Source organism: Dipteris shenzhenensis, chromosome 20 (genome assembly GCF_047967505.1).
Source record: "Dipteris shenzhenensis isolate YYH24624 ecotype China chromosome 20, Dip_SZ_1.0, whole genome shotgun sequence".
NCBI lineage: Eukaryota > Viridiplantae > Streptophyta > Polypodiopsida > Gleicheniales > Dipteridaceae > Dipteris > Dipteris shenzhenensis.
The window spans coordinates 1889176-1916694 of record NC_141615.1 but is presented as its reverse complement, the minus strand read 5'-3'; the positions used below and the strand labels follow the sequence as shown (position 1 = coordinate 1916694).

Sequence of the window (27519 nt, the reverse complement as noted above, 5' to 3'; positions counted from 1 at the left end):
GAAAAGGGGGAATGGAGCTTTATCATATAGATGATTATAATCGGACTTCTTAGCATGGCACAGTACTCTGCCTAATCATATGCAGGCGAGTCTCTGCCTTCACAGATTACACATCTCATATCTTCCCTTGCCTTGGTCGACATGGTGAAGACCATCCAAACAAAGCCAAAATACCCATTTGAGATACATGTGACAAGATCAAACCTCTGAATGAGACCCGAAATTGGCTTGCATCAAAGATTCAAAAAATGTTTGAATGAATCCCCATCTTGCTTACTCCAAAGTTATGAGGCAGGTATAACATGGCATACAATGGCAAGCTTATTGTCCACTGCCCACAAGTGCTGTGGCACCAAATATTGAATTATTCGGCCCTCACTTCAGAAGGCATGATGTTGTCTAACTTGAACGTCACCTGGAAAGAAAAGCAATCGACAAGATCCTAGGCACAAGCTGATGCTTTGCATATGGGGCATACATTTTTTTGTAGAAGCCACTGCTTAATGCAAGCAATATGGTGACTATGTCCACACTCAAGCACACCCAGCTCAACACCTTTCCCAAACTCTTCCTGCAAAAGGCCGGCATCTCTCTTAGCCAAGCAAGCTAATGAGTAGGAAGCTAACGAGTAAGACAAGCCAAATTCCAAACACTCCAGGCTTCTATCCATTCTCTACATTAAAACTGAAACGCTTGCAAGCAGGAAATTATTAACCTGGCATATGCTGCACTTGATTTCAATGTCCGGTGGGACATAATTAATCGTCTCAGGAGAGACATACTTAGTTCTCCTCAAACACTTTGATATGGCTTCTTCACTCAATCCAGTGCTTACATTTCCTATTCGTTCCTCCAAGGCAAGCAGTTCCTGAAAACGTACTCCAGTTTAGAGGAAAAGAAAGAATGAAAAGGTCAACAACATAGATCCTTTCACATTTAAAAAAGGGATGGAAAACCACACATGAAAGACAGAACACGAGCATTTCACAGAAGACAGTAGTCCCTACAACATGCAACCTCCATCAATATGCTTGCAAAACAAAGCAAGACATGCATCATTCTATGGAGCATATAATTAACAGAAAACATTAACCTCATATGACATGTTATCTACATCAAGCCGCATATCCCTGTGTCGATCATGTAGACCTATGCCACCAAGGAGTATTGTTGCTTCCAGCATTAGGATTTGCTGTAAAAGAAGTCCACAGAGGTCAGAAACAATTCAACTGAACCAGATAAAACAATTCTTGCAAATAAAACAATATTAAACAAGCATTAAAAAATTCCACATGCAATAGTCGCCTGATCTACCTCATAGGACAGGTCTTCATCTCTTTCTATATGTTCCAATGCTGACAAAATCTGTCACCAAAAGGTCACCCAAAAAAGTAAACCATCAGCTGTACGAAAATTAATCCCAAACCTTGAGAAATATTGCTTAGCTTATAAAAGTATAACAGCCATCCAGCAAAAAGCATCTAACAAAATATCATGTGCAACCGCCAAAAGGGAAACTATCCACAGAAGCATTTAAATAATATCAGCAGCCATCAATTTGGCAACTCAAGTGTGGCAATGGAAGATGCACTTGGAACATGTGGACTTGGTAATCGGAATAGAGTGGTTTAAAACCCACGCTATTCAAATTGGATGGAAAGAGCATACACTCACTTTTTTGGATAAGGACACCTAATTTTGTATTCAATGTGATAATATTTCCTCTTCTCAGGGACCAATTGTATCTGCAATGCAGCTTCGGGATATAATAAACACTTCTCATTATGATGTCTTTTGATTCCGCTTTCTTCATTTGTTGTCTCTGTTAATAACAAAAATTACTTAAGCGTGTTTGAACACCGTGAATTGAGAATGTTGTTGGATGATTTCATGGATGTATTCCCTGCTCAACTGTCGGAAGGTTTACCTCCAGAACGGGGAGTAGATCATCGCATAGATTTAGTACCTGGGGCTCAACCTATTAGTATTCCACCTTATAGGATGAGCCACCTTGAGGAGGATGAGTTAGCTTCACAGCTACAAGATTATCTGAATATAGGCTATATTCGCCCAAGTAAATCACCATGGGGTACACCTGTTCTCTTAAGAAAGAAGAAAGATGGTTCATTTGTTGTCTCTGTTAATTACAAAAATTATTTAAGCGTGTTTGAACACCGTGAATTGAGAATGTTGTTGGATGATTTCATGGATGTATTCCCTGCTCAACTGTAGGAAGGTTTACCTCCAGAACGGGCAATAGATCATCACATAGATTTAGTACCTGGGGCTCAACCTATTAGTATTCCACCTTATAGGATGAGCCACCTTGAGGAGGATGAGTTAGCTTCACAACTACAAGATTATCTGAATATAGGCTATATTCGCCCAAGTAAATCACCATGGGGTGCACCTGTCCTCTTAAGAAAGAAGAAAGATGGTTCGTGGAGAATGTGTACAGATTATAAACGATTAAATAAAGTGACAATTAAGAATCAATACCCTCTTCCTCGTTCTGATGATTTGATAGACCATTTGATTGGAGCGAAATACTTCACTAAGATTGATTTGCGTACGGGTTATCACCAAATCCGTATCTATGCTAAACACATAGATAGAACCAAATTCCGAACTAGGTATGGCCACTACGAGTTTCTCGTATTACCCTTTGGTTTGACCAATGCTCCTACTAATGATGAACGATTTGTTCCGAGATTTTTTGGGCAAATTCATTGTCGTATTCTTAGATGATATCTTGGTATATAGCCGAATGCTTGAGGATCACATTGGACACCTCAGGATTGTCTTAGTTATTCTAATACAGTATAAGCTCTATGCCAAGATGAGTAAATGTGACTTCTTTATGAAGGAGATGATTTACTTAGGACACAAGATTTCTTCTGAAGGTATTAGCAATGATCTAGATCGTATCCAGAGGGTTTTCGAATGGCCCATCCCTCAGACAGTGAAACAACTTCGTTTCTTCCTAGGATTCACGATTTTTCTACGGAAGTCTATGCGTGATTATTCGAACATAACGGCACCCTTAACCAACATATTAAAAGGTCGTGGACGCAGGTCTACCTAGCCGATCTCTTGGAATGATGCATTGAACAAGGCTTTTGAAACATTGAAGCTAACTATCAAGGAAGCTCTTGTTCTTGCATTACACGATCCTTAACCAACATATTAAAAGGTCGTGGACGCAGGTCTACCTAGCCGATCTCTTGGAATGATGCATTGAACAAGGCTTTTGAAACATTGAAGCTAACTATCAAGGAAGCTCTTGTTCTTGCATTACACGATCCTACCCGGCCTTATGTTTTAAGAGGCTAATGCCGAGTGCCACCTACGGTACAAGCGACAAGAGGTCAGTGGAGTGTCATGATGCTCCTCGTGCTGAACATCCAAGTATACATCGGACTCTGTCTCTTGTGAAACATATCTTTTATTGGCCTAAGATGCGTGCATTTCTTGAAAACTATGTGGGAAGTAACAGGGTTTGTCAGGTTACTAAGACAGAACGCCTTAGAAGCGCGGGTTTATTACAACCATTGCAAATTCCAAGTAAAAGCATTTCCGTGGATTTCATCACCCATTTGCCTAGAACGCGCAAGGGTCATGACTCCATTTGGGTCATTTTCGGCCGTCTGACAAAAATGGCTAGATTCTTACCAACTAGATCGACCATATTAACTGTTCAGTTGGCTCACGAGTTTGTGGACCACTTGTTTAAGCTATATGGTTTGCCTTCCGACATAGTCAGCGACAAGTTTACAAGTAACTTCTGGACACTTGTTTTTGAGAAGTTGAAAACTACTCTAAGAATGAGAATCACCATCTTTCTTAAGGAGGTGAGCGTGTGATTGTCTCTAGAGAAGTATTGACTACCCTAATGGGATTACAGCCAAGAGAAAATCAGCAAACATGTCTCGTACTCATGATGATTGGGATATGGAGGGGCAGTCCTCCCAGGATGAGCAAGAAGAGCAATCTATGCACGAGGGAGCCTCCCAGTATGACCAAAATGTAAATTCTTTTGGTGTGAGTGCCTCTCAGCCAAAAGGTTCAAAAGAGGCTGAGTATGCAGAGGATGTTGATGGTATGTTCAAGACAGTTAATAAGTGATGTGGGAACACTCATGCAGCTCACGCAGGATGCACGATTCTTTGAGTTTATGCAGGCTCCTTTGAGATCTAAGGAGAGAGAGAGGGGGGGGGGAGAGAGAGAGAGAGAGAGAGAGAGAGAGAGAGAGAGAGGCATTCTCATGCAGGAGAGCCTATTGGGTCCAAAGCAGTCACTGGGCATGATGCCATTGAATGGACAGCCCTCAGTAATGCCAAATGCACAAGGTGCTGCATTGCAGCAATCTTTCCATGGTCCTGGTGTGGATATGCATGGCCAACGGACTGACTTTCAGAATTCAAATCATGGGCAGCAAGCTTTTCCCAAACCCTCTTTGCATCCAAGGTACTTTGGTGGTGGTTCGGTGTTTCAGGCTATGGCTTGCCAAGCTACAGATGTTCTTAGAATGCTTGGAAACTACCCAGTGGTATCTCAACCTGGCATGCAAGGAATGCAAGGAAATGTTTCTAGGGGTATGCAGCCCAGAATGCCTAACATAATGTATGGCAATATTGGCATGCAGCAAAAATGCAAGGTGGAATATCAGGGAATTTTGGAGCTCCCACAGGTATGATTGGTATATACCTAGATAAATCCAGGAACATTCCCAAACTCATCCTCTAAAAACAACATAGTGCAGTTTCAATCTCACGAGAGTCACTCATCAGATTGAAAACCATAAACTCCATCACGCATAGCAAGGACTAGCTACTATGACATCCCCACTGACGTCATCAGCGCCCAACAGTGGGTGTAGACCATAGTATGCTTGGTATGATTGGTATGCTTGGGGCTGGTTTGGCAAATCCTCCAATGGGTAGTGGCGATGCAGGACAAGCTGGAGGGAATGCCATGCATCCTCCATTTTGCCAGCCTCCTGTTTATGATAATCTGACGCCCAAAGGGAAGGTAAAGGATTACAAGGAAAATGGGGCAGCAATGAACTTTGAGACCTTTGGTGGGTCTCAGGATAGGCTGAAGGCTTGAACTTTTGTGCAACAGTTTGATGCAGCCTTCTCAAGAGAGAACTTCACTGAGTCCTCTAAAATACGAAAGGCAGGCACCTTTCTGAAGGGAAATGCTTTACAGTGGTGGACCAATTTGTTGTTACAGAACAAAGCACCAACCAGTTGGATTCACTTCAAACAAGTGTTTTCAGCTACTTGGTTGATGAGCCTATAAATCCCCTACAGGGCTCCTTTGCAGGCTTTGGCTGGCCCGGCCTGGCCACATGGCATCCAGCCACTGGCCCAGGCAGTTCCAGCCTTTATTCTTTGCCCCAAACCTGCCCATAGGGTCCCAAACCCTTGCTGAGCTGTTGTGCCTTCTTCCTGCCTTTGTCCCGCACCATTCCAGCCTCACGGCATGCTGTACTGTCTGGAACCTTGTGATGTCAGCGCTATCCACGCAGTCATCTCTTGCTGGAAACCCTGCGCAGATCTGCCCTTTCCATCTGTGGACAGCCTCTGGAAATGTCTCCTAGATCTGCCCTCCATGAAGGCTCTCCTCTGTCAGGGATCTCTCTCTCGTCATGAGGGGGGGGTACATGCTCCCGCTCCCACTCCCTCTCCCGCCCCTGCAAAAAGACTAAATCCTACACCAAACGCAGGTCTATCCTACAAAATTGGGAAAGGTGGCAAGGATACGGATAAAGCCACCAAGAAAGACGACAACAAAGTCAAGAAACAAACACAACTGAAACTCGAAGATGTGAACACACTCTACAACCGCAGTGGACTTGGAGTGGACAGCAAAGCAAAGGCGGGACCCACCTTGGCCTCAGCTTCAGCCGCAGCTTCAGCTTCAGCTTCAGTTTCAGCCTCGGTCTCAGCTACATCCTCAGCCTTGGTCTCAACGCCAGCCTCAGCTTCAGCTTCAGCGTCAGCTCCAGTTCCAGTTTCAGCTCCACTTACGCTCACAGCCTCTATAGTTACAGCTACTGGCTCTGATATACCCCTACCCATGACATCGATTGCTCCACCCTCCCCTAGGATAGAGGGGTTGCCACTGACACCATCTCTTCCATCTCTCCCTTCCTCTCCCGCTACAATTCCCTCTCCGATTATGACACCTACTTTGGAGGGGTCATACACTATTCCACACTACTCGACCGTCTTCTCCCCTCTGCCTCTCAGTCAGCCCACGCTCCCATTCCCTGCTCGAATCGCCTCCTCCAGACCACTATCATCTCCATACCACACCCATCTCACCCACTCATCACCTAACCTCCAGTCGCATCCTCACACTTCCAAGCCACAGTCCTTTCAGTTTTCGTTGGAGCACGGACGAGCTGACCCATCAGAGGCTTGGGAGTACTTGTTGATGGAGGCCCATAGCATCCGAAAGCGCGAGAGGGAGCCAACACGCTTCGCACAGGAGCAGACACGCTTCACCCAAGAGCAAGCACGTCTCATACAGGAGCAGTCTCAAGCTATCCGAGACCAGGCTGACCTTATTCACGGCCTCAGACAGAAGATCTCACAGCTCCAACAAGAGGTCACTACTATACGTACAATCCCAGGAAGCACCCTAGTTGTGGAGGCACAGATTGCGAGCATGCAATTTGCCATCAAGGAGACATCCAAATCGGTCGACGTAGCCAAACGGAAACCTGCAAGGGTAACCGTTTTGGCTAGCTACTTTTCCCCCAAGACCTCCCGCTTTGCGAGACATAGTCAAGGGGAGGATGAGACATCACCATTTGTTGCTCTTTATCAGTCCATTGTTGACTTCAACACAAGGACAAGCACTCGTCAAGCGCCACTCCTCGACTTCAGAGATTATTCCACTCTATTGCCAGACATTGACCTTGAGGAGGCAGGTAGCCGCGGAGAAGTCCTCCTAGTTGGGGACTTCAACACGAGGACAGGCACTCGTCAAGCACCACTCCTTGACTTCAGAGATGATTTCACTCTATTGCCAGACATTGACCTTGAGGAGGCAAGTATGCTACGAGTTTTAGCTGACATACGAGGACCGCTCACATCTTATGGGCAGGCCCTATTAGACCTCGGCAAGATTCATGATCTCATTATCTATAATGGTCTTGATAGATGGCCCGCTTCAAGTGGCTTCACTTGCTTTCCACATGGGAGTGGCTCCAGTATTGTGGACTACATCATGGAATCCCCTCCCTTCACATCTCGCATCACTAACTTTACCATAGCACCTCGCTAATCATACATATCTTTTCTTTAGCATTTCTACCTCCCGCCGCACAACACTTTCTACCCCGTTGAGTTATTACTCCACCTACCATGATATACGCTTTGATCGCGATCACTCACCTACTACTCTAGCCGTCTGTACATACTTCTCGCATACATTGACTTTATACCCCTTTTAGAGGATCGTGCTGCCCTAGTCACTCACTCACTTCACGAGGCTGCTCTTCACGCCTTTCCCCACAGCACCCGCCCACCACCACCTAGGACCGTACCCTGTAATAATTGGTACGATGATGAGTGTAAGGCTTTACGCCATCAACTCAGATTCAAAACAAAAAACAGTCTTTCGAACGAATCAAAGACGCTACGCGAGTACCGTCGTCTAGTACGCAGGAAGAAACTTGACTTTGTGCGCCAAAACGAGGAGAAGCTACTGAACATTCTGTTCAGTAACAACTCTAAGGACTTCTGGCGGAGATTTCTAGAGGGACGGTCCCCCCCACCACTCACTGACACTCAAGTATGGTCTGATTATGCACGCAAGCTCTATGATATCCCAAATCAGCCAGCCCCTAACCTATCACACATGCCACATCCCACATCCTGCACCCTCTTCACTATGGGGGGTAAAGGATGCCGTAATGAAACTTCATAATGGCCAAGCGAAGGATCATGAGGGACTATGCACTGAGTTCATTGCATATGGCATTAACCTCCTAGCCTCGATCTTAGCCAGGCTATTTAATGAAGTTGTTTGCTTGGGGTTTCCACGCACTTGGACCATCAATACTATCTCACCCATCCACAAGGCAGAGGATCCCATGAACCTAGAGAACTACAAGACGAGAACTACAAGACCATTATGATTGGACATTTCATGTCCAAGATTTATGCATGAGTACTTGATTCTGAGGTCAGCACATTTACGGAGTATCGAGGACTCACAGCAACGGGACAGGCTGGTTTCAAACGGGATCATGGGACCATGGACCATATTCTCGCACTCAGATGTATCATCGAGGAGGCGAGCGCATGGAAGCAAAGGGTTTACCGTTGCTTTGTGGATTTCCGCAAGGCATTTGACACTGTTCCGAGAGCCTGCCTCATACGACGCCTAAAGGATTTGAATTATGACCAGGATATCATTTGAACTGTCATGGCACTTTATGAGAAAGTTTCAGACAGAGTCCGAGCAGGATCTGGATGGACAGACGAGATCATGAGCACTCTCGGGGTCAAACAAGGGTGCCCATTACCACCTACCTTGTTTGGCCTCTACATCGACGAGCTCGAGACAGTGATGCAGGCACAGGGTGGGATAGGTTGCTCTCTCACGGGCACGCTGATCCGGATATTGCTTTACACAGATGACGTGGCTCTCTTGTCTTCCTCATCAGAGGGGCTCCAGAGACACCTTGACGCACTACAGTCCTTTTGTGAGTCTCATGATTTGAAGGTCAACTTGGGTAAGACCAAGGTTATGATCTTCAATACATCTCGAGTCGTCGTACGCGATGAGCATTTTCCATTTGATGGGTCCCTTGTTGAGGTAGTTTCATCATACACCTATCTTGGGGTCGTCTTTTTCGGACCCATCTTCACTATGAGACCTGCGATGCATGCATGCCAGAGCAGAGGATATGCTTCATTGGCTAGACTAGAGAGGCAGTGCTTCCGCTCTCACTTTCACGATCTACGGACCAAAGGGTTGCTTTTAGACTCCTTGGTCCGCCCAGCAAGGATGTATGGCAGTCCATGCTGGGGGCCAGACTTGTCGGATACAGAGTGGGTCAGGGTGGAGCGGCTACATGTTCTCATGTTATCACGGATGATCCGTGGTAAGCCATTCGTCCCTCACCAGAGCATCCAGGCGAAGTTTGGGTCACCCCCATTACAGCTAGATGCTGCATTTCAAGTCATTACGTATCTGTACCGACTCAGGGAGTATGGGAATTACACATCCGAGCGTAGCAGGATACCATGGCTAGCATTGTCCTCTTCTATGGCACTTGCAACAGGAGGAGACCAGAGGTGTTGGTATGCACGCACAGAGAGAGGGTTTGCAGGACTAGAGCTCCACATGGATAGACTACCTCCTTTCCAATACAGCATGGATGCACCTTTCTCTCCCCTCCTATCACACAAGGTCAACCAAGTTATCCGTGAGGATCTACTACAGCTATACACATTCCGCACTTGGTTGGGTCTGAGTAATCTTCCAGTGAAGCTGGGCTTCTACAGAGATCACTTCTTACATATCACAGCGGAGGGTTTCATTGATTCACCAGGATACACGCAGATTCACCTACCCCACTCGCTGAGGATCTCTCTTGGGCAGTTCCGGATCTCTTCTCACAGACTTCGTATCGAGAGCGGTAGAGCATAGCAATTACCCAGGGAGAGGCGCATATGCACACTGTGTGACATGCGGGAGGTTGGGACAAAGGAGCATTTCATATTCAGATGCCCTATTTACTATCAGATCCGTGGGCGTTTCTTCACAGATAGTTATGGGGTTTTGGCCCATTTCCTCTCCTACCCAGACCAGCGATGCTTGGCCGGTTTCATTCATGAGGTGCTCAGATACCGAGATAGGATACTCCGAGCACGGAGACAGGAGCAGGCTTCTCCCCCGACTGATACCTCTCAAAGCTCTATCACGGAGTTCTTTCAGCCAGATCACATAGACCCCCACGAGGCAAGACCTCGATGTGACCATGACCCGGAGCTTGTGACCCGATAGCTCAGACAGAGAGTTGACTCACATATCATACTTGGGGACATCCCCTCCTTGTTTAGGATCGGAGCCCAACCGACGGGGGTCACAGTGGCCCTGGTTAGACGTAGAGCTACGACCAGGAGACGTACCAGGACTGCACCCTTGGGGAGGCAACAACGCTCTATTGCTAACCTCATGCCTCCACCTCCACAACCTCATCCATCCTGATGTCCTACTGCTGCTGATGATGATGATGATAATGGTTATGATGATGTCGACGATGATGTTGAGATTGATTGATATATACAGTCAAGATATGACTATGTTGTACTTAGGATTTAGTACTACCATTTTGCATTTTTTGCATTTTGCATTGGTGTGGATGCTCGTTTAGTAGCTCCACTACCACAGCTCATTGTATCAGGTTTTTCACAGTGTCATAGACCCATTGGTCTTCCGAAGACTTTAATAAACTCTCTCTCTCTCTCTCTCTCTCTCTCTCTCTCTCTCTCTCTCTCTCTCTCATGCCCACATGGCAACCCATGTGCTCCCGGTGGCAGTCCCATGTCCCATCCTATCAATCTATGGTCCACTCTCCCGATGCACTCTCATATGGGAACTCACAGGTGGGGAGGTGACCAACCCTATTCCAACACCGCCTCTCACCGACCCACATTGGCATGATCCTAGTTTGTCAATGAAGATGCCCTCAAGAACACTTTGGTGTCGTCATAGTCTTTCCTACCTTTTCAACCAATGGCTCCTGCTTTGTCAGGTCTAGTTACACAAGTCCATCTTTGGTAGCACCTAATGGCACCACAATCTTCAGTCACGAACTCGCCTTCGCTCCAAGTACCAACGTCCTTCAACTGTCTCCCTCATGATGGGAGAACAGCCTGAAGTCCTCCAATCACCAAGCTCTCAAGATCCATCCTCCGTTTGGCTAGGTCTGCAACCAAATAACATACCCGAGACGTCATATCCCAAGCATAAATCCAAATTACCCAGACCGTGAAGCTCCATCTAGGGTCTTGTGTTGTCCCCTCTAAGTCACAACGTCAATTTGACCCTGAGTCCTCAGCTCTTGTCGAAGAATCCCCCTCTTTGCTTCAGCAACACCAGCACCAAGCACCCAGATGACTCTAGGCACTCATCACTATCCATCACCTTCACAAAGTTTTCTGACTCCTCTCCTGTCAATCCTCAATGTCTAATATTCTAAAAGTAATACTAGGATTCATATACCTAATCTCAGTGGCACTCCGAGTTGCCACCAAGAAAAGTCTCTCTGTGACCACCAACTGAGCCGACTCCTTTGACTCTGAGTTGGCACCCTTCTTCTTTTGATCAGCCTTCTTCTTTTTGCGATCCTTCACAAAATGACCTGACTCATCACAATAGAAGCACTTCTTCTCTTTCTTTCTCTTCTTCTTGTTGTCTTCATCTAAAGGGTCGACTCCTTCGATCAAATTTGAGCTTGCCTTTACCAAGCTTGTCTTTGCCCTTGCATTTGCTCCGAATGGCCTGATTCCTAAGTTCTTCACCAAGTAGAACTGACTGAAGTTCTTCCAGTGTTGGAATTTGCCGTTGGATGGCAATACTCTGGACTAGATTCTCATATCCTTCTCCTAGTCCATTCAGGATTACTTGAACCATTTCTGCGGGATTCATAGTCTCTCCTACTGCTGCAAGTTGATTGTTGTAGTCTTTGATGCGGAGTACATAAGCATGACCGGTTTCACTACTGTTGCGGAAACTCTGGTTGATCTGGTTTCTCAGGGTGAGAATCCTGGATGTGTTCTTAGACTCGTAGAGAGCTGCGAACATATCCCATGCTTCTTTTGATGTCTTGACTATGTTGAGCTGTCCTAGCATGACATCTTGCACATTCTGCTTGATTAGGTGATAGGCATACTTGTCTTTCTTATCCCATTCTCCTTGAGCTCGGGCAATGGCAGGATCTGCTACTGGTGCCGAAACTGTTCGTGTAGATGTAGATCTCGATGTAGATTCCATTGCTGGTGCTGTGACAACAAATGGAGTAGAGCTACTGGTGGCTGGATCGGCCAATGGTCTAGGTGTAGACCCATCGACATACTCCCATTTGTCCTGAAGCATAAGAATGGTCTCCATTCGGTATTTCCATGTACCATAATTGGAGTTGTCTAACTTAGCAGATGCTTCCAGATTGAGGTTGCTAGTCGACATGGTGCAAAAAAAGTACTCAAAAAGTGTCCTGAAAAACTTTGTATGAATCAACTGCAAATACACTGAAGATGCTAAGTGAAATCTCTGTACCGTCGGTGAAGATAGAACTGTAGTATATAAAATTTGATCTGTGTTACAAGGCTTGTGGCAATGATGTCGGGAATAGCCAAGAGGCTTTACAAGGCTGAAAATGATGTGCACGATGCCATGAGATAGCCGAATAGGATTTACAATGGTGGCATGTGTGTGTGTGAAATTAAGTGCTATCTGTCCACTGAATCAATCTGCAATGCCTCTGAACTCTGAAGTCTGCTCACTGAACTGATGAACGTAAGGTTTCAGGTAATGTAATGATGTGAAATCGGATGTGAGCGTATGGACTGACTCCGAGTAGGTACTAGTCGGGAATTTTGGGCATGGCTTAGATTGGCAACTTGGGGAAATTCAAAGCGTCCCCTCTATGGCGATCTAGTCTACTCTAATCTAGATCTAAACCAACCATCGATCGATGAAAGAACAGCAAATAATTCCTTTTCTTTTGTTCTTTTTAAGTGCTGGGTCAGATGCGTCGATGTAGAGGCAAATGTGCGTGAAGGAAGTGGTTTCGGCGAGGCTCAAATGTGAGTGTAACTTGCACCGAAATGTGCACGTGATGTAACGAGCGCATAGAGCACGAAAAAACGAGCGACTTTCCTTTTTGGACCGCCCTCAAATTCTTCCTGGATCAAGAGATATGACTTGATCTAGGTGGAGGGGCAAAAGGAGTGCAAATGTGCTCAATGATGATGTGTCACTGTGAGTCACATGCAGTGATGATGTGGCACTGTGCTTAGCAAGAGGTGTGCCAGTGAAGCTCTGTGCTGAGGTGGCAGGAGTGTGCACATGCAGTGTGTGCACAGTGTGCCTGGCAAGGGACTGTGCCTGCAGAGGGTCAGTGCTGACTGAACTGCTGAGGTGGCACAGATGATGTCAGTAGGGTGACATGGCAATGCTGACATGGCACTGATGACATGTCCCTGATGATGTGGCAAGTGACGTGGTAGTCAGTGATGATGTGGTTTGATGATGTGGCACTGATGATGTGGCACTATGGATAAGCTGATGATGTGGCAATGGTTAAGATAAGGTTGCCACATGGCAAAACTCTATCTGCCACGTGTTGGAACGCGAGGCACCATAATCTATCGAAGATTCTGACAGAATCTTGGGGATTCCATCGTCTTCTCCGTCGATGGAGGCGGTCGTCGAGCCCGTTGCGGGCTGCTGTTTGAAGGAGCCGTCGGTGGGCTTGGGGCTGATCATCGAGGAGCCATCGGAGCTACTACTGTTGGACGTGATGCTTCATTGGAGGCAATCGTTGAAGGTGCCGTAGACGTCTGTTGCGTCGATTGCTTTGGAGCTACGAGGCATTGTAGAGGTCATCTCTGAGTCCCATCTTTGGACTAGCCAAGTCAAGGGCATTGCTGCATTGAAGGAGCTGCGTTGAGGGAGCTCCTTTCGGATGGAGGCGTCGTTGCCAAGACTAGCGCAGCTCATGGGTGAAGCGTGGCCGACTCATGGCTACGGGAGCTCATTCAGAGGGACCTGTTGATCGTTTGTAGCATTGTGGTTGCATGCGATGAGTCGCTTGGAGAGCAGGTCGATGGAGCATAGGCCAGCGGTGGAGCCTTAGCTTCGATGTGCGATGCTGCGTTTGAAATAGTCTCAGAAGTTCATAACTTTGGCTCTGCAGAGCAACCCGTGGCTCTGCTAGTCTTGCTTGCCTTAGTCGATGACTGCCTTGTTCGATGATTGTGCTAGCCTTGTTCGTTGTAGAACATAGGCGGGTTGATCGATGCTGTTAATCCGTTTGTTGAAGCTTGGCGTAGAAGGCTAAGCTTGTTGGGGCTGCTGGACACCAAGGTCAGGAGCTGAATTAGAGGCGTCGAGCATTAGAGAGCTGGGATTGCTGGTTCATGAGCGGAGCTGGTTGATGAAGGTTGCCCGCTGTAGATGTTGCTGGAGATGTAGTATTTTTTGGTGATCACTGCAGAGAATGTATCAAGCGTGGTGATAACTATAGTAACTCCAGCAAGAGTAACTACAATATCTACGGCAGTAACTACAGTATCTCCAACTGTACCTACACCATTGACTGCTGCAACTACAGGAACAAGGAGTGATCATGGAGCAGATTCAAGTTCTACAACTATTCCCAGAAAGAGAGTAAAAATAACTCCTACTCCACGTGCAGATTGTTTAAGTGTAGGTTATTTAAAACCAGGAGAAAAATTGGACAGCGATGAACAGGAGGATCCGCAAGAAGAAGATATAAGTCTCGAAGACTTTTCTATAAGTGTGGCAGACTTACATCCTCCAGAGGATGAGGGGTACATTTGGGGATTTTCACAATTCAATGTGGCCATAATGCTTATTGATCGAGCTTCATTGTTCACAAATCAAAGAAAGCTAGATAAAACATTTGCACGCAAATTGTATGAAGATACGAGGAAAACAAGAACTCCAGTCATACCATCGTACTTCTTTTCTCGAGCTTCTTGTTGCAGCAGCAATGGAAGCTCCCTAGGAATGTGTTCCTATATCGATTCCCCTTCTTCCATTCTCATGCCGTACAACTCCGTCCTGAGTCCAAGATTCTCGCCTCGTTGTTGAGCTCATACATCTCCCTCAATGTTGTCCAAGCCTCAAAAGAAAAGTTCGCCATCTAAATAGAAGGAAGCACAATGATAGCCAATGCTTCCGCATCCTGAATCTGCCATGACCTCACTAATATAGCATACACTGGCATTGTCACTGCTGACAAAGTTGAAGTGGCTGGGGAAGTCACGATGGCCTGACTCCAAAGGCAACAACTCTATCCCGGTCGCAATCCCCCACGACTCCCTCAACACTAAGTGGCTCCGAACCTTCATTTTCCACAACGGGTAATTGATACCGTCAAGCTTGCCTGTCTCACCAGAATTAGGATTCACATATCTATTGGCCATGATAATGACTTGGAAGAGGTAAAGAGTTTAAAGTGTCATACACCTGCCTGAACCTGAGCCTCCCACCTAGACGCATGCCTGAACCTAAGCCTCCTGTCTAGATAAAATCCTTCACACACCGAAGCTAATTCCTCCACGCAATGAGTCAAGGTCGTCCTTCAGCAAGGTCCTTGCCTTCAAACTCCACTTCTTGAGAACTTCCGTCAAGGCTCTACTACCAAGTTAGAAAATGAAATCCCACCAAAGGCTATCTCGCACAGTGGAAGACTGATAGATGAGCCCAGGAATTACACGCAGAAGTGTTTCACTACGGAATCAAACTTCATACAATGTGTGTACTTCACAACCATTCATGTGTGTGTGCAAGCCAGAATAGATAGTACATCCAAGACAAATATAGAAGCAACACTTATATATTTCCCTCCGTCCACAAACTGAACAATACATTACCGAAATGTTCTCCTACTATATGCATGGCACCTCTATATCTCTAAGCCCGTGTGCTCCTCGGAGCTAATGTAGACTCTCTGTCCAAGATCCTGTCCACCTTGCTGTCCAGAAAGCCTCCTAGGTGGGCAACTCTTACTGAGCTAAGTCTGCAGGTACTCAGCCTAGTTCACCTCCTGGATAAGGCCCAACTACTGCTGCTATTGGTGCTCCTTCCTGCTCTTCAAAGTTCAGAGGCTGTTCCAAGGAATGAGAACGGAGGCCTAGGGCCCCCTTTTATAGGGCCGAATCCCTACCCAAAATGGGCAACTATACAGCCCCTAACAGCCGACTCAACTTCCCCCTGCGGGGAGAATCCCCCTACAGGGCTCATTTGCAGGCTTTGGCTGGCCCTGTCTGGCCACATGGCATCCAGCCACTGGCCCAGGCAGTTCCAGCCTTGATTCTTTGCCCCAAACGTGGCCAAAGGATCCCAAAACCTTGCTGAACCACTGTGCCTTCTTCCTGCCTCTGTCCCGCACCATTCCAGCCTTTGGAACTGCTCCATGAATGCCCATATAGCCCACTGTACTGTCCAGAACCTTGCTGGTGTCAGCGCCTTTTCCACGCAATCATCTCTTGCTGGATCTGCCCTTTCCATCTGTGGACAGCCTCTGGAAATGTCTCCTAGATCTGCCCTCTGTGGAGGCTCTCCTCTGTCAGGGATCTCCTCCCTCTGTGCTGCTCACATGGCAGCCCATGTGCTGCCCATGCAGCAGCCCCATGTCCCATCCTATCAATCTATGGTCTTCCGCCCCATGCACTCCTCATATGGGGGTTCACAGGTGGGGACGTGACCAACCCTATTCTAACAGTACATAGGTACATCTTACAGAGCAAGGCCAATCAGAATCACTGTATCCAAAGAAGTCGATCCTTGCCCAATACCGATCCCATATACGGTCGTACTCTTCACATACTGTAACAGGCCCAAGCACACTCGCCAAGGTTTGTCTCGAAACTTTATGAGAATTGGCACAGCAGTCCCACTGAGAATGTAATGTCAGGATGAGTGTTGGTTGTGAAAGTGCAACGGATACGCGATCAAAAACTTAGAGCAAATCTGCAAACTGAAACAACAAGGAAATGTGCATCCAAACGGTTAGAACTAGGAGGAAATGTCATGGTAAACTATGCCAATTTAGTTGAGAAAATCTCCACAATTTGTACGATACAAGCGTGGCAAAGGGGCGCCCTATTTACAGAGGTGAGCCTTGGCACTAAACTGGCTGATTGGGTCTCATTCTAGCCAACTTTCCCAACCAAACCAACCGACTTACTCAACTAGATTGGGTCAACCCGACCCAGGTCAAGGTCTCTGGCTGGCCTGCCAGGTTACTGGCCCATCTGTTGCCTATATAACACAGTGAGAAAGGACTAATACACTGCACCTCAATCAAGGCAGGCACACCAACTTAGCAGCCCTCACTCTCTAAAATATATAGACAAGAGATGACTTAACTCTAACACCTTGTATCAGCTCCTGAATCGTCCAACAAAATATTTCCATCCATGATTGTATCTCGACATGCTTGATTCCCGCATAGAACACTGGATTTCTCGTAATTCACTATACAACTCCAATTGTCACACTTGATGACCGTTCGATCTCTCTGCTGAAACCCAACTTCTCCAAATAGCCTCCAAAGCCAGACCACCTCACAGGCTGTTGAACACAGCCCAATACTCGACCTCAATGGATGACAAGGCCACGATAGGCTGCTTCTTACTTTTCCACCTAGTGGCTACTAAACCATGAGTAAAATAGTAGCCAGTTGTTGACCTCCTGTGTCCGGATCTTCTCCCCAGTCAGAATCACTCCATCCTTGTACCTGGATCCTAGGCCTCACTCCCGTCCCTGCAGCATGAAACAGACCACGATCCTTTGTACGATGTAGAAACAGGAGGATCAGCATGCCTGCAGCCCAGTCTGTTACATGGAACTATTGGTGAGGTGGCTTATGCTTTCGAGCTGCATGCTTCAACTAAGACCCACGATGTTTTCCACGTTTCTTTCTTGACATCCCCCAGACATGCATGTAGACATTACTGACTCTATAGAAAGAGGTTTGTAAGGCATCGACGTCCATTACCATTCTATCTAAGAGCTGATCATCAACAACATTGTGGAGTTGGTGTATTGTCTGACTTCCGACAACCTCAGATGTGTTCACAAAGTCTCTTCATAGAGACCGAATGGAGCACCTCATACGACAATCATACGACGATGGCTATAGGCCCACAACGAGTCATTGAATGCTGAGCCCCCACTTCTGGCATAGGTGAGCACTTGCTCACTCCCAATCATCCCACTGAAGCCTCTGTCCAGACACTGCAGGAAGGAGATTCAGTGAACACATAGCTCCATACACATCTCAGTGTTCTGACTTAACATTTTCCCCGGCATCTTGCTGAATGTTTGTGGCTCTTCTCTGAAGAGTTTCCACACCTCGTGGATGATTATGATCAGAGTACTCCTGTTCCAGATTCGCAATTCATTGTGGATTCATTTCTGACTGCATCTGTGTGTTGGATCTGAGTGTCTTGATCCCCATTCTTGTTAGGTTTGCTACAGCAACCATGCTCTATTTCTGACACAGCTTCATCTCCCTCTCTATCCAAGAGATATTTTGGATTTCCATATCCATTTGCAGGTTCTAATTGTTCTTTCATGATGCCATGCCAGATATGCTCTAGATATAACAGTGGTCTCTCTAGTTAGCAGCTGCTCTATTTTTGTACCAGAGCTAATGTTTCAAAAGACTTGGGCACTAGATGTACAATCAAAGCCTCATCGATGAGGCCTTTCTTGCGACGTACATCGAAGGACAATATCTATCAAACTCCGAACGCTTTACCTCTCACCCTGATTCAGGCCTACAAACTGCCTGTCTTAATCTCCAATCCAAGCCTCAAGCTATTTCCAGGAAAAGTAAAGAACACTCAAGATGTCATGTTGTAGACTTTCATCAATAAAAGCTCGATTAATATCTCAAGTTTCCCGTGAAATTCCTCCAGTTGTTCACAATAACTTGGTTAGTGGGCAGTAGCACTGTCATGTTATTGGCAAGAGAGAGCTAAAACAGTAGGATTTGGGGGACCCAATCCTTTTCGTAGTCATGTGTTTTTAAGTAACTTACACTTCTAACATACTCAGCTCTCCCCTGCTCCCTCAAGTTTCCCATGAAAGCCCTCCAGTTCACAATTTGTGCGATGGGAAAAATAACTTGGTTAGTGGGGGGTAGCACTGTCATGTTATTGGCAAGAGAGAGCTAAAACAGTAGAATTTGGGGGACCCAATCCTTTTCGTAGTCATGTTTTTTTAAGTAACTAACACTCCTAACGTACTCAGCTCTCCCCTGCTCCCCCCTGCCCCCCCTCTCTCTCTCTCTCTCTCTCTCTCTCTCTCTCTCTCTCTCCCCCTCCCCCCCCTGCCCCAATCCCTCACTACATCAGTTTGGCTACAATGGAAGGGAAAATAAGCTTAGGTTAGCAGGGACGGGGTTGTGTGTGTGTGTTACATTGTAATCCCCCCCCGGCGAAAATCTTCCTTCTTGGTGCAAACACTCACCCTATCCTTTCGTAGTCACATTTTGATGTGACCTTACATTCTTAATATACCAGCCTTTCTCTACATCCTTCACCTCAGCACACGGGCACCCACACTCCCCCATTTCTCTCAGCTTCTCCTTCCCCTAGTCCAAATCCTTTTACTGCTATTGTAAGAGCAGCAAAATCAACAAGTCTCATCTCTAAAACAGCTGGCAAGCTGCTCATCTGTAACTCCTCTGCACGCACTTCAAAACTCTACTACTGAGGCCATCACTTCCAAATAAGATAACTACATCAAAGTTAAATGAATATGGAAATATATCCAGAGGAACAAAAAGAGCACACAAAGCAGCCAGTTATATGTAGCATGGGTCAGTGACTATGTACCTCAGAAAGGCCCTCCACTGTAAGACGAGGCCGATTTTCTCCAATGGAATGAAGCTCCAAACCATTGGATGGACCATAGGCAGCTGTTTCTGCAGATGATGAGTTCTGTCGCTCGTGATTGTAAGAAGATGCAAATGCAGTAGGGCGTGAGCCGTGAGATGGACGGGGACTGGTGGCAAAAGAAGGGGGAGACAAAGCAATTTCTGTGGCACTTGCCTGAGGCAAAGTTGACCCAAACGGAGGCAAAGGAGGTGGCCTCGTAGGAGGTGGACCAGAAAGACCAGAACGGACACCTGGTGCCTCTGGCACAAAACTTACAGAAGAGCTGGACGGTTGCAAATCAGACCTGCTTCTACTGGAGTCCCCACTCTCCACTCCCATGGTTCCAAAAGACTGATTTCCATATGTGCTGCTTCTTGAGGAGTTCCTGCTGCTGCTAGCTGGAAATCTATTGGACTTCTCCGCTGCAAATGCAGCAGCGGATTCAAGAAAATGCTCATTGGACCTAGATAAAGTTCCTAGGCTATTTCTACCCCTGGAGACAGTTGGACTGTCACCCCTGCGCCTGCGACCAGATATTGCAACTTGGCCATCTCCAAAGGCTAGTGAGACACTAGGAGCCATAGATTCTGACTCCAAAGAAACTGGCCTTCTTAAACCCCTTGTATCAGGCTGGGAACTGGGGGCAGACTGCCTTAATGATCTGGCAGATTGGGCATCCACCCTATGGAAGTTCAGCTCTCTAGACGGTCCGCCCAAGCTCTCAGGGGTGATGATGTGCATCATGCAGCCACTGCCACTGCTGCTCCCGCTGCTGCTGCCACTGCCACTTGCCACTGGATTCTTACCAGATCGTGCACCACCAAGCACTTCCACTGTGTGTTTACCTGACCGTGTAGAGCTGAGGACTTCCCCTCTGTTGTTCAACCCATGGGGCCCTTGCATGTTCTTATAACTCAAACGATATGGGACTCCAGCTGCAGACGAAGTTGAAACAGAAGGCAGAACATCTGCAGAAGAAGAGCAGCCTAGATTGCTCAAACTCCGTCTGCTTAATCCACCTCCATGAGGCAAACCAATAGTATTGCCCATGCTCTCTCTAAACCCCATGCTCTGAGTATCCACCGGTCTCGATCTCCGGCTTAGAGGGGCTTGTGAACCACTTTTCCTCTTGCACTCTGGACCACCAACACTGCCAGTAACTTGCCCTAGGCGCCTTGACAGATTATCTGTACAGCCACTACCTTGCAGAGACTGCACCCCCCTGCCAGCGCTCATCAAAAAATCAGAATTGCAGACACGCTCTGCACTGACCCTTCCCTTTTTATCCATGTTTGAAGGTGCCAAAAAGTCATCAATGCATTGGCAATCAGATGAAGCAGTCATGGAAGCCTTCATGGCTATATTCCCACGTAGGCTGTCCTGGTCCAAAGTGACAGCACTATTTGTCCGAGCATGAGGCCTTTTCCCATCTGATACAGACGCTCCAAACTGTCCTCCCCAGTTTAACCTACCTGTACCTTGAATCCTTGTTTGTTTTGGGAGAGACCCATCATCCCCTGGCGTCACCTCAGTCGTATAGATACCCTCTTGCACCATCTCACTTGTAAATGTAGCGAAACCGCTGGCCAATGAAGACCCAGAACCATTCCACCCAGATGTCCCCTTTATTGCAGTCACATTGGAAACCACCCCCTCTGCAAGTTCGATATCCAAGTCTGATCCAGACTCGTCAGAGCTGCTTGAAAGACGGCGCAATGTGTTCTGCAAGCCTGGTCTGGTGTGAGAACCCTTAAGAGCCATCATACGATCTGGCAGGCTGGACGATGAAGAGCTCAACAGGCTTGCAGATTCAAGCTTAGGCAAACCTGCAGTATACTTACTGTAAGGAACAGTGGACCTGGACCCAGACCTGTGATGCCTGTTCAGGCCTCTTGAACTTAGCCTTGAGCTACCTCTTTCATTCGTTGCCATGATGTTTGGTGCCCGTACGTGACTGCTACCCTTCCCATTCGAAGCTTGACTGCTGATTCTAGAAGTGTATTGCATGTCCCCAAGGTGTGAGCCACTGTTCCCAGCCATTACATGAGCATGCTTCAACTGATCACAATCGTCTTTGAGAGAAAGGACCTGCATGTGTGTGGGCCAACTGCAAGGATCTTTCAAATATGCTGTATGAGGCTGCAGCCTGATACCAATTCACCTGACTCACACTTTCAGGTTGGCAGATGCCTTCGCAGACTAGGCCTGATGTAACCCGCCCTGCACAGCCAGAAACAGATGTAAATGCAGGCAACGGCTTTCTAGAATTCAGACCACAACTGACCATAAACTTTGCCCTTCCACATGAAACCAAGAAAAACAGGAAAAAACGCGAAGCAGATTAGCTGCACTTTGGGAAACTTCGAAGCACACGCGCCTCCCTTGATCAACGCGCATAACTTTTCCCACCAATGAGAAGAAAAAGGTTGGAGCAGCAAAAAAATAAAATCCAACACTTTGCCACGACGTACAAAGTAAAAACCTACATGGGGTATGCAAAATGTCCAAGCAAGAGTGAGGAAGGACTAAGAGCTGTCTCCGTATTACTAACCCTCATGAGGAGAAGGTAAATGGCCGCGAAACCCTGGGAGCAACGCCCATACAAAAACTCTCAACACGTCTTCATTCTGATCGCGCTACTGCAATCTACGCTGACGCCTGACACCACCATAGGGAAGGCCGATCATCGACCACATACGTTTCCCCTACAGACCATCAAAACCGAAGCAAACAAGAGAAAAGGCCACCAATCAGGAAATCCGCCTTCCATCAAAAACGTTAACATCAAAGGATCGTTCTTGGTGACAAGCTGAAGAGCGGATGCGAGATGACTGACGAAGCGAAACAGGAATCCTATGAATCCTCCCAACGCCCCGAGTTCAAAACAGGCAAAGTTCTGCGGAGCAAACATCTAACAAGCAACGAGAAAGGGAGAGATGCACCTGCAGGCACGGGAAAGGTGAGGTAGGACGGAGGGATCCGTGGGTTCAATGTCATTGAGACGGCGGGCGAGGCAAGGGGGAGGAGCAGCAGGCGACCGAGCGGCCCTTACGAAGGAGAAGTGGCCGGCAGGTGGGCATTGGGAGGCGAAAGGCGTGGCCTCGGGACTTACTCCAGAAAATCCTACACAGCAGAGCATAGAATACGACGATGATGAAGATGATGATAATGAATATGAAGATGAAGATGACGAAGATGAAGCAGCGTATGAAGAACAAGATGACGAACAACAAGACGGCGATGAAGCCGCCATAGCCACTCTGCTTATTTTAGATTATTTTTTAATTTAGCAGAATATTAGCTAGCAGCTATGACAAGATAGCAGTAATAAATTAGTACGCCTCTGCCATGCTGTCCGGTTGGTAGGTGATCCCCCCCCCCGGCTTATTATTGCCACAATTTTTGGCCCTCCACTAAAGTTTTAGTGCATGGCCACCCAATTCTAGAGGTGATGTTTTAACCAAAATGACTAAAACCCTACTGTCCTTTGTCGCGCCTATCTTCTCGGCCACATGTATTTCTTGCTTTAGTTTGTTTTTTGAATTATATGTGCCTCTCGCCGGCCACGTGGGCCCCCCTGAAAGAAGCTTTGATCCTGCCATCTCACCTCTCCTTTGTACCTCTTGCATTTACTTGCCTCCCCACGCTATTCCCATTTCAACCTAGCTTCCTTTACATGCACACGCTTAAAAGTTTGAGAAGGCCCTTCAACAAACTAAGCCACATACTTTAACATTCTGAAGAGAGGGGCAAAGTTTCAACGGCCCTACTTAACTTTTGTCTATTTCCCATGGAGAGAATCTCTTTTAAGGATGCTCTATGATCAAGTTTGCTTGAGATTCCAACTTGTAGATCGTCTAGCAAGAAGCTTATAACTACTCATTGGTCTCTCATTACAACCTTTAACATGAAGAGCATAGTTTTTCAAACCACACAACTCCCCATCTAACCATGAGCATTCTACTTTGTATGCAACCATACAATCTCACAACCATCAATCTTTACATGCTTTAATATTAAAAGTTTACAACTTGAGCAATGAAAGACATTTAGTTTATTGGTGCTAGGAGTGTTTAAGCCTTAATGTTGTCTCTCAAGCAGTGGATCCTACATTGTGTTTGCCAATAACAAGATTGTCAAATGTAGGTATGTTTAATTATATGAGAATTTAAAATGCTCCAATGGGTGAAGTCATTCCTCCCATGATCCATCTTAAAGTTTCACTACATTAAGTGCCCTGCATTTAAGCAATCCATAATACAAAAGTGTCATGAACTTTAACATTGCTCCCAATCTAATAGTAGTGTTGATGCAATAGAACCGGCTCACTCTTCCATGACATGTGACTCATACCTTGTTTAACCGTGTAATTTTATCATCTCATGTTATCGAAATTGTATGTTGATTCATAAGTCAATATTGGTGTGATATGTCTAGCTTTATGACACCTACATTTTTGTTAAAGTATTGCATGTGCCACGACATGGTGGTGTGTTAAATGAGACATATGATTGCAAATATTACAATCCAAAAGGGCCATGATGTATCTCTAAAAGTAAAATCACATGGCAAATATTGATTTTTTGTCCTCCTCATGCACATTTGATCCACAATACGACTTTATTGCAAACGTTCTAGTGCAAATATTACTCCAAAAGTAAAATCACACGGCAAATATTGATTTTTTGTCCAATCCTCATGCACATTTGATCCACAATACGACTTGACTACCCACTATGCTCTCATCACACAAGTGACAACTCACATCCCCTCTCTCTCACTTCATGTCTTACATGCTCATATCCTCAACACTCATGGCATCAATACTCAAGTGTTCTCCTTTTCTTTCTTGCCCGAGATGCTCTATAATATTGATGGATGGACTCGACCAAGACCTTCCCTAACATTATTGGAAACTTGGGAAGTTTTCTTACAAGGTTCATGGAGCCTATAGAATTGCATAAGCTCACAAACTTTGGGGGTTGACATCAATATTGGGAGCATGCTAGTCCAGTAATCTATAATCTATAGTTCTTTGCATGTTAATCAGTGTAGTTCGTTTCATGCAATTTGATAGTGTATAAAAGCACATTGGAATCCTTATATCATCTTTGAGATCTATGCTAAGGTATTATTTAATACCTTGTCTATTAAGTTCAATACAAATATGTATATAGATTTTGAAGCTTGACGTAATGTACATATCATTTGCATTCTACAATCGAGAATGCATTAAGTCTCATTACCTTTATGCATTGCATAACGTTTGCAACTTTGTGTGTCTCAAATGTAGCTCAAAACTAACGTGGAATATTTTTTCTCCTAATGTCACCTCTCCTCTAAAGACATTTTCACAACAAAAAGTCATGGTTTTAGGGCTTTTTGGAACTTTGATAGAGGATGTATAGTCATGTGAATAGATATATACAGTGCCTAACCATGCAGATCAAAGGTGTAACTTTCCCATGTCAAGATCCTACGAGGGCCATACATTGATGAGAAACTTCCACTTTGGTTTTTTGGTGTCCAATAGCAAAAACAAGCAAAAGTCTCATTTAACTATGGTAGCAATGTTTGACTTTGAAGAATATTTCCAAATGTTGCGGATGTCATGTCTCGTATCCTTCTTAATAATCCAATTTCAATTGCCATCAATATAACACCATACTTTATTCTCTTTGTGCATTCACTTTATGAGCTATGGTAGATTTCGGCATTTCCTTGTATCCTTACTTTGGGAGTTGTGTGACAAGAGATTATAGATCTCTTAGAAACTTAGGGGAATGTAAAAATTTGTGCACTATTATGTATGAGTGTCTATGAAAAATGGTATGAAGCTCAACATTCTGGCACATTGAATGACTATAAGAATTGATCATGCAAGAGCTTCATGGATTTTTTGAAATGCAAGTGCAACATAGATTGAACGTGTTCTTAAGAAAACTTGTAGATGTGGCAATTTTCTTAGAACCTCTGTCTTCCTAATAATGTGGCAAAACTATTAATTTATGTTTGATTATAAGGTAGAACCATACAATATTATAGGGCTCTTATTTTCCCTTCATAGAGGGATATATGATTTCGAAGTGTTTGGCAAATGGATGAGGGAAGGAACACTTGCTATGAACCAAAGCTTGTGTCATCATAGCCTTGTGATGCTTATTGCCACATTCCATGCCACAACTTCATCGTTATCATGTTTTATACATTGCTTGGGTCTGCATCTTCCAAAAATGTCTTCTCCTTACAATGCTTTGTCTTTACTTTGAAGCTAGCCCTATGCTAGTGTTACCTTGTTGTTGCTAGTGCTTCATCTACAAGGCATCATCCTTCCAAGCACCACCATAGCTACTTGCCATACTTCCCAATGAGAAACCTCCTCCAATACTCGCGCACACAACAAGTGATTTTTTCTACTTTGTTCTCAATAGCTTTCCATTTGGACGATTCAATATTGTATTTGCATGGACACTACTACAAAATGGGATCTTTTTAATGCTTTTTAACAAGATGGACAAGCATCTATATAAGTGTCGATACAGCTGCTGGAACAAGCAACACGTAGGTGTCAAAGTAAGCATCAAAATAAGCATCAATCATATAATTGCAATTTTCCTTATGCCCCAATTTGATAAGATACATTCTATTTTTTCATAATCTATTGCATGGAAATTGTTTTTAAAATCTTTAGTATACAAGAAGCTAGATTTAAACCATAATATAACCCATGAGTACATGAACTCTTAAAAGACAAGTATAGCATAGCCACTTTGTATTACATAGTCAATTATGTCAATCATTAGATGAATCTTCTACATTATCCTCTAATAACAAAGTTGACACCATCATATTTTTCATGTTCATCATCTTCTAAGTCTTTTGTGACCTCCACATCAAAGACTAGATTGCCCACATCTAGGTTTTGAGTAAGGATCAAAAGAGCTTAAACTGTCAGTATCTTCTAGACGTTCTTCTAGACGTTGTATAGCCCCCAACTCATGAAGTAGGGGAGAAGCATTGGAAGTGCTTGCCTCCATGTCATCTACTTCTGTGACATTTTTCATCTCTTCCTTGCTGTCCTCATCTTTAAAGACATGTTGTTTCCCTGGTGCAACTTGAATCGCATACCACCATTTCGTGTCCAAGAAATCTGATTGAAAATAACCTGAGGATAACTTATTAGGTGCATCAACAGTTGGATTATCTATGCATCAAAATTTGTTATTAGATGCATCAACAATCTCAATATCTACGGTCCAAACTATTCAATTAGAGTAGTACAAACATGTACATACATAGGTGTTCACAATGATGAGGTATTATAAATGTATCCACGAGGTTATTCCAAAATTTAGTTGCGTAAATGGCAAAAAAACCAATTGAATCTTTTCTCACAGTTCCTTGAGCCCCTCCATAGACAACTTTGAACCATTTCACATCCCAATATACACATTTTAAATTGTCAAAAGCTCACTTTTATGATAGCTTATATGGTACCAATGTAATCCATCTCACTGTTTGGGTATCCCTTGCACGAGCTCGACGCTCTTGCAAGAACTTGTGGGAGAGGAGAGCACACACAAAGGGTTAAGGAGACACCGAAAGTGGTGGAGCAAAAGCTACTCCAGCTTATTCCTCTATCATATATATATGAGTATACATGGGCACTATATAGTGGGTGGGCACACTGCCCTTTACCCCAACAACCTCCCACTTAAAGGCAGTGTGCCTTTAAGGGAGTATAGTATACATATAATACAATCAGCCATGGGCTGAAAAACAAGATGACCAGACCATCATCCTATGCCCATCGGCACTTTACAATGTGCAAAGTGCATAGATGATAAGC

General features: G+C 45.3%; 1 protein-coding gene across 1 annotated transcript; it reads right to left on the bottom strand.

Annotated features, from left to right (window-relative positions):
* On the bottom strand, window positions 1-22934 carry LOC147889118 (uncharacterized). Its single transcript, XM_087391490.1, has 7 exons — window positions 22613-22934; window positions 22222-22375; window positions 19629-21890; window positions 1315-1365; window positions 1094-1192; window positions 716-868; window positions 1-571 (listed from the first exon to the last, which is right to left on the bottom strand). The coding sequence occupies exons 3-7, from the start codon at window positions 21762-21764 to the stop codon at window positions 443-445; spliced, it is 2568 nt and encodes an 855-aa protein (XP_087247616.1). The 5' UTR covers window positions 21765-21890; window positions 22222-22375; window positions 22613-22934; the 3' UTR covers window positions 1-442.
* Window positions 22935-27519: the final 4585 nt, after the last annotated feature.

Bases quoted from the DNA above. Each gene is read 5' to 3' on its own strand.
- LOC147889118 (XM_087391490.1), bottom strand. From the start codon at position 21,764: ATGCAGGTCCTTTCTCTCAAAGACGATTGTGATCAGTTGAAGCATGCT. The intron at 869-1,093 runs GTTAATGTTTTC...GTACGTTTTCAG, and splicing joins TAGATAACATGTCATATGAG to GAACTGCTTGCCTTGGAGGA. The intron at 572-715 runs GTTAATAATTTC...GGCCTTTTGCAG, and splicing joins TCAAGTGCAGCATATGCCAG to GAAGAGTTTGGGAAAGGTGT.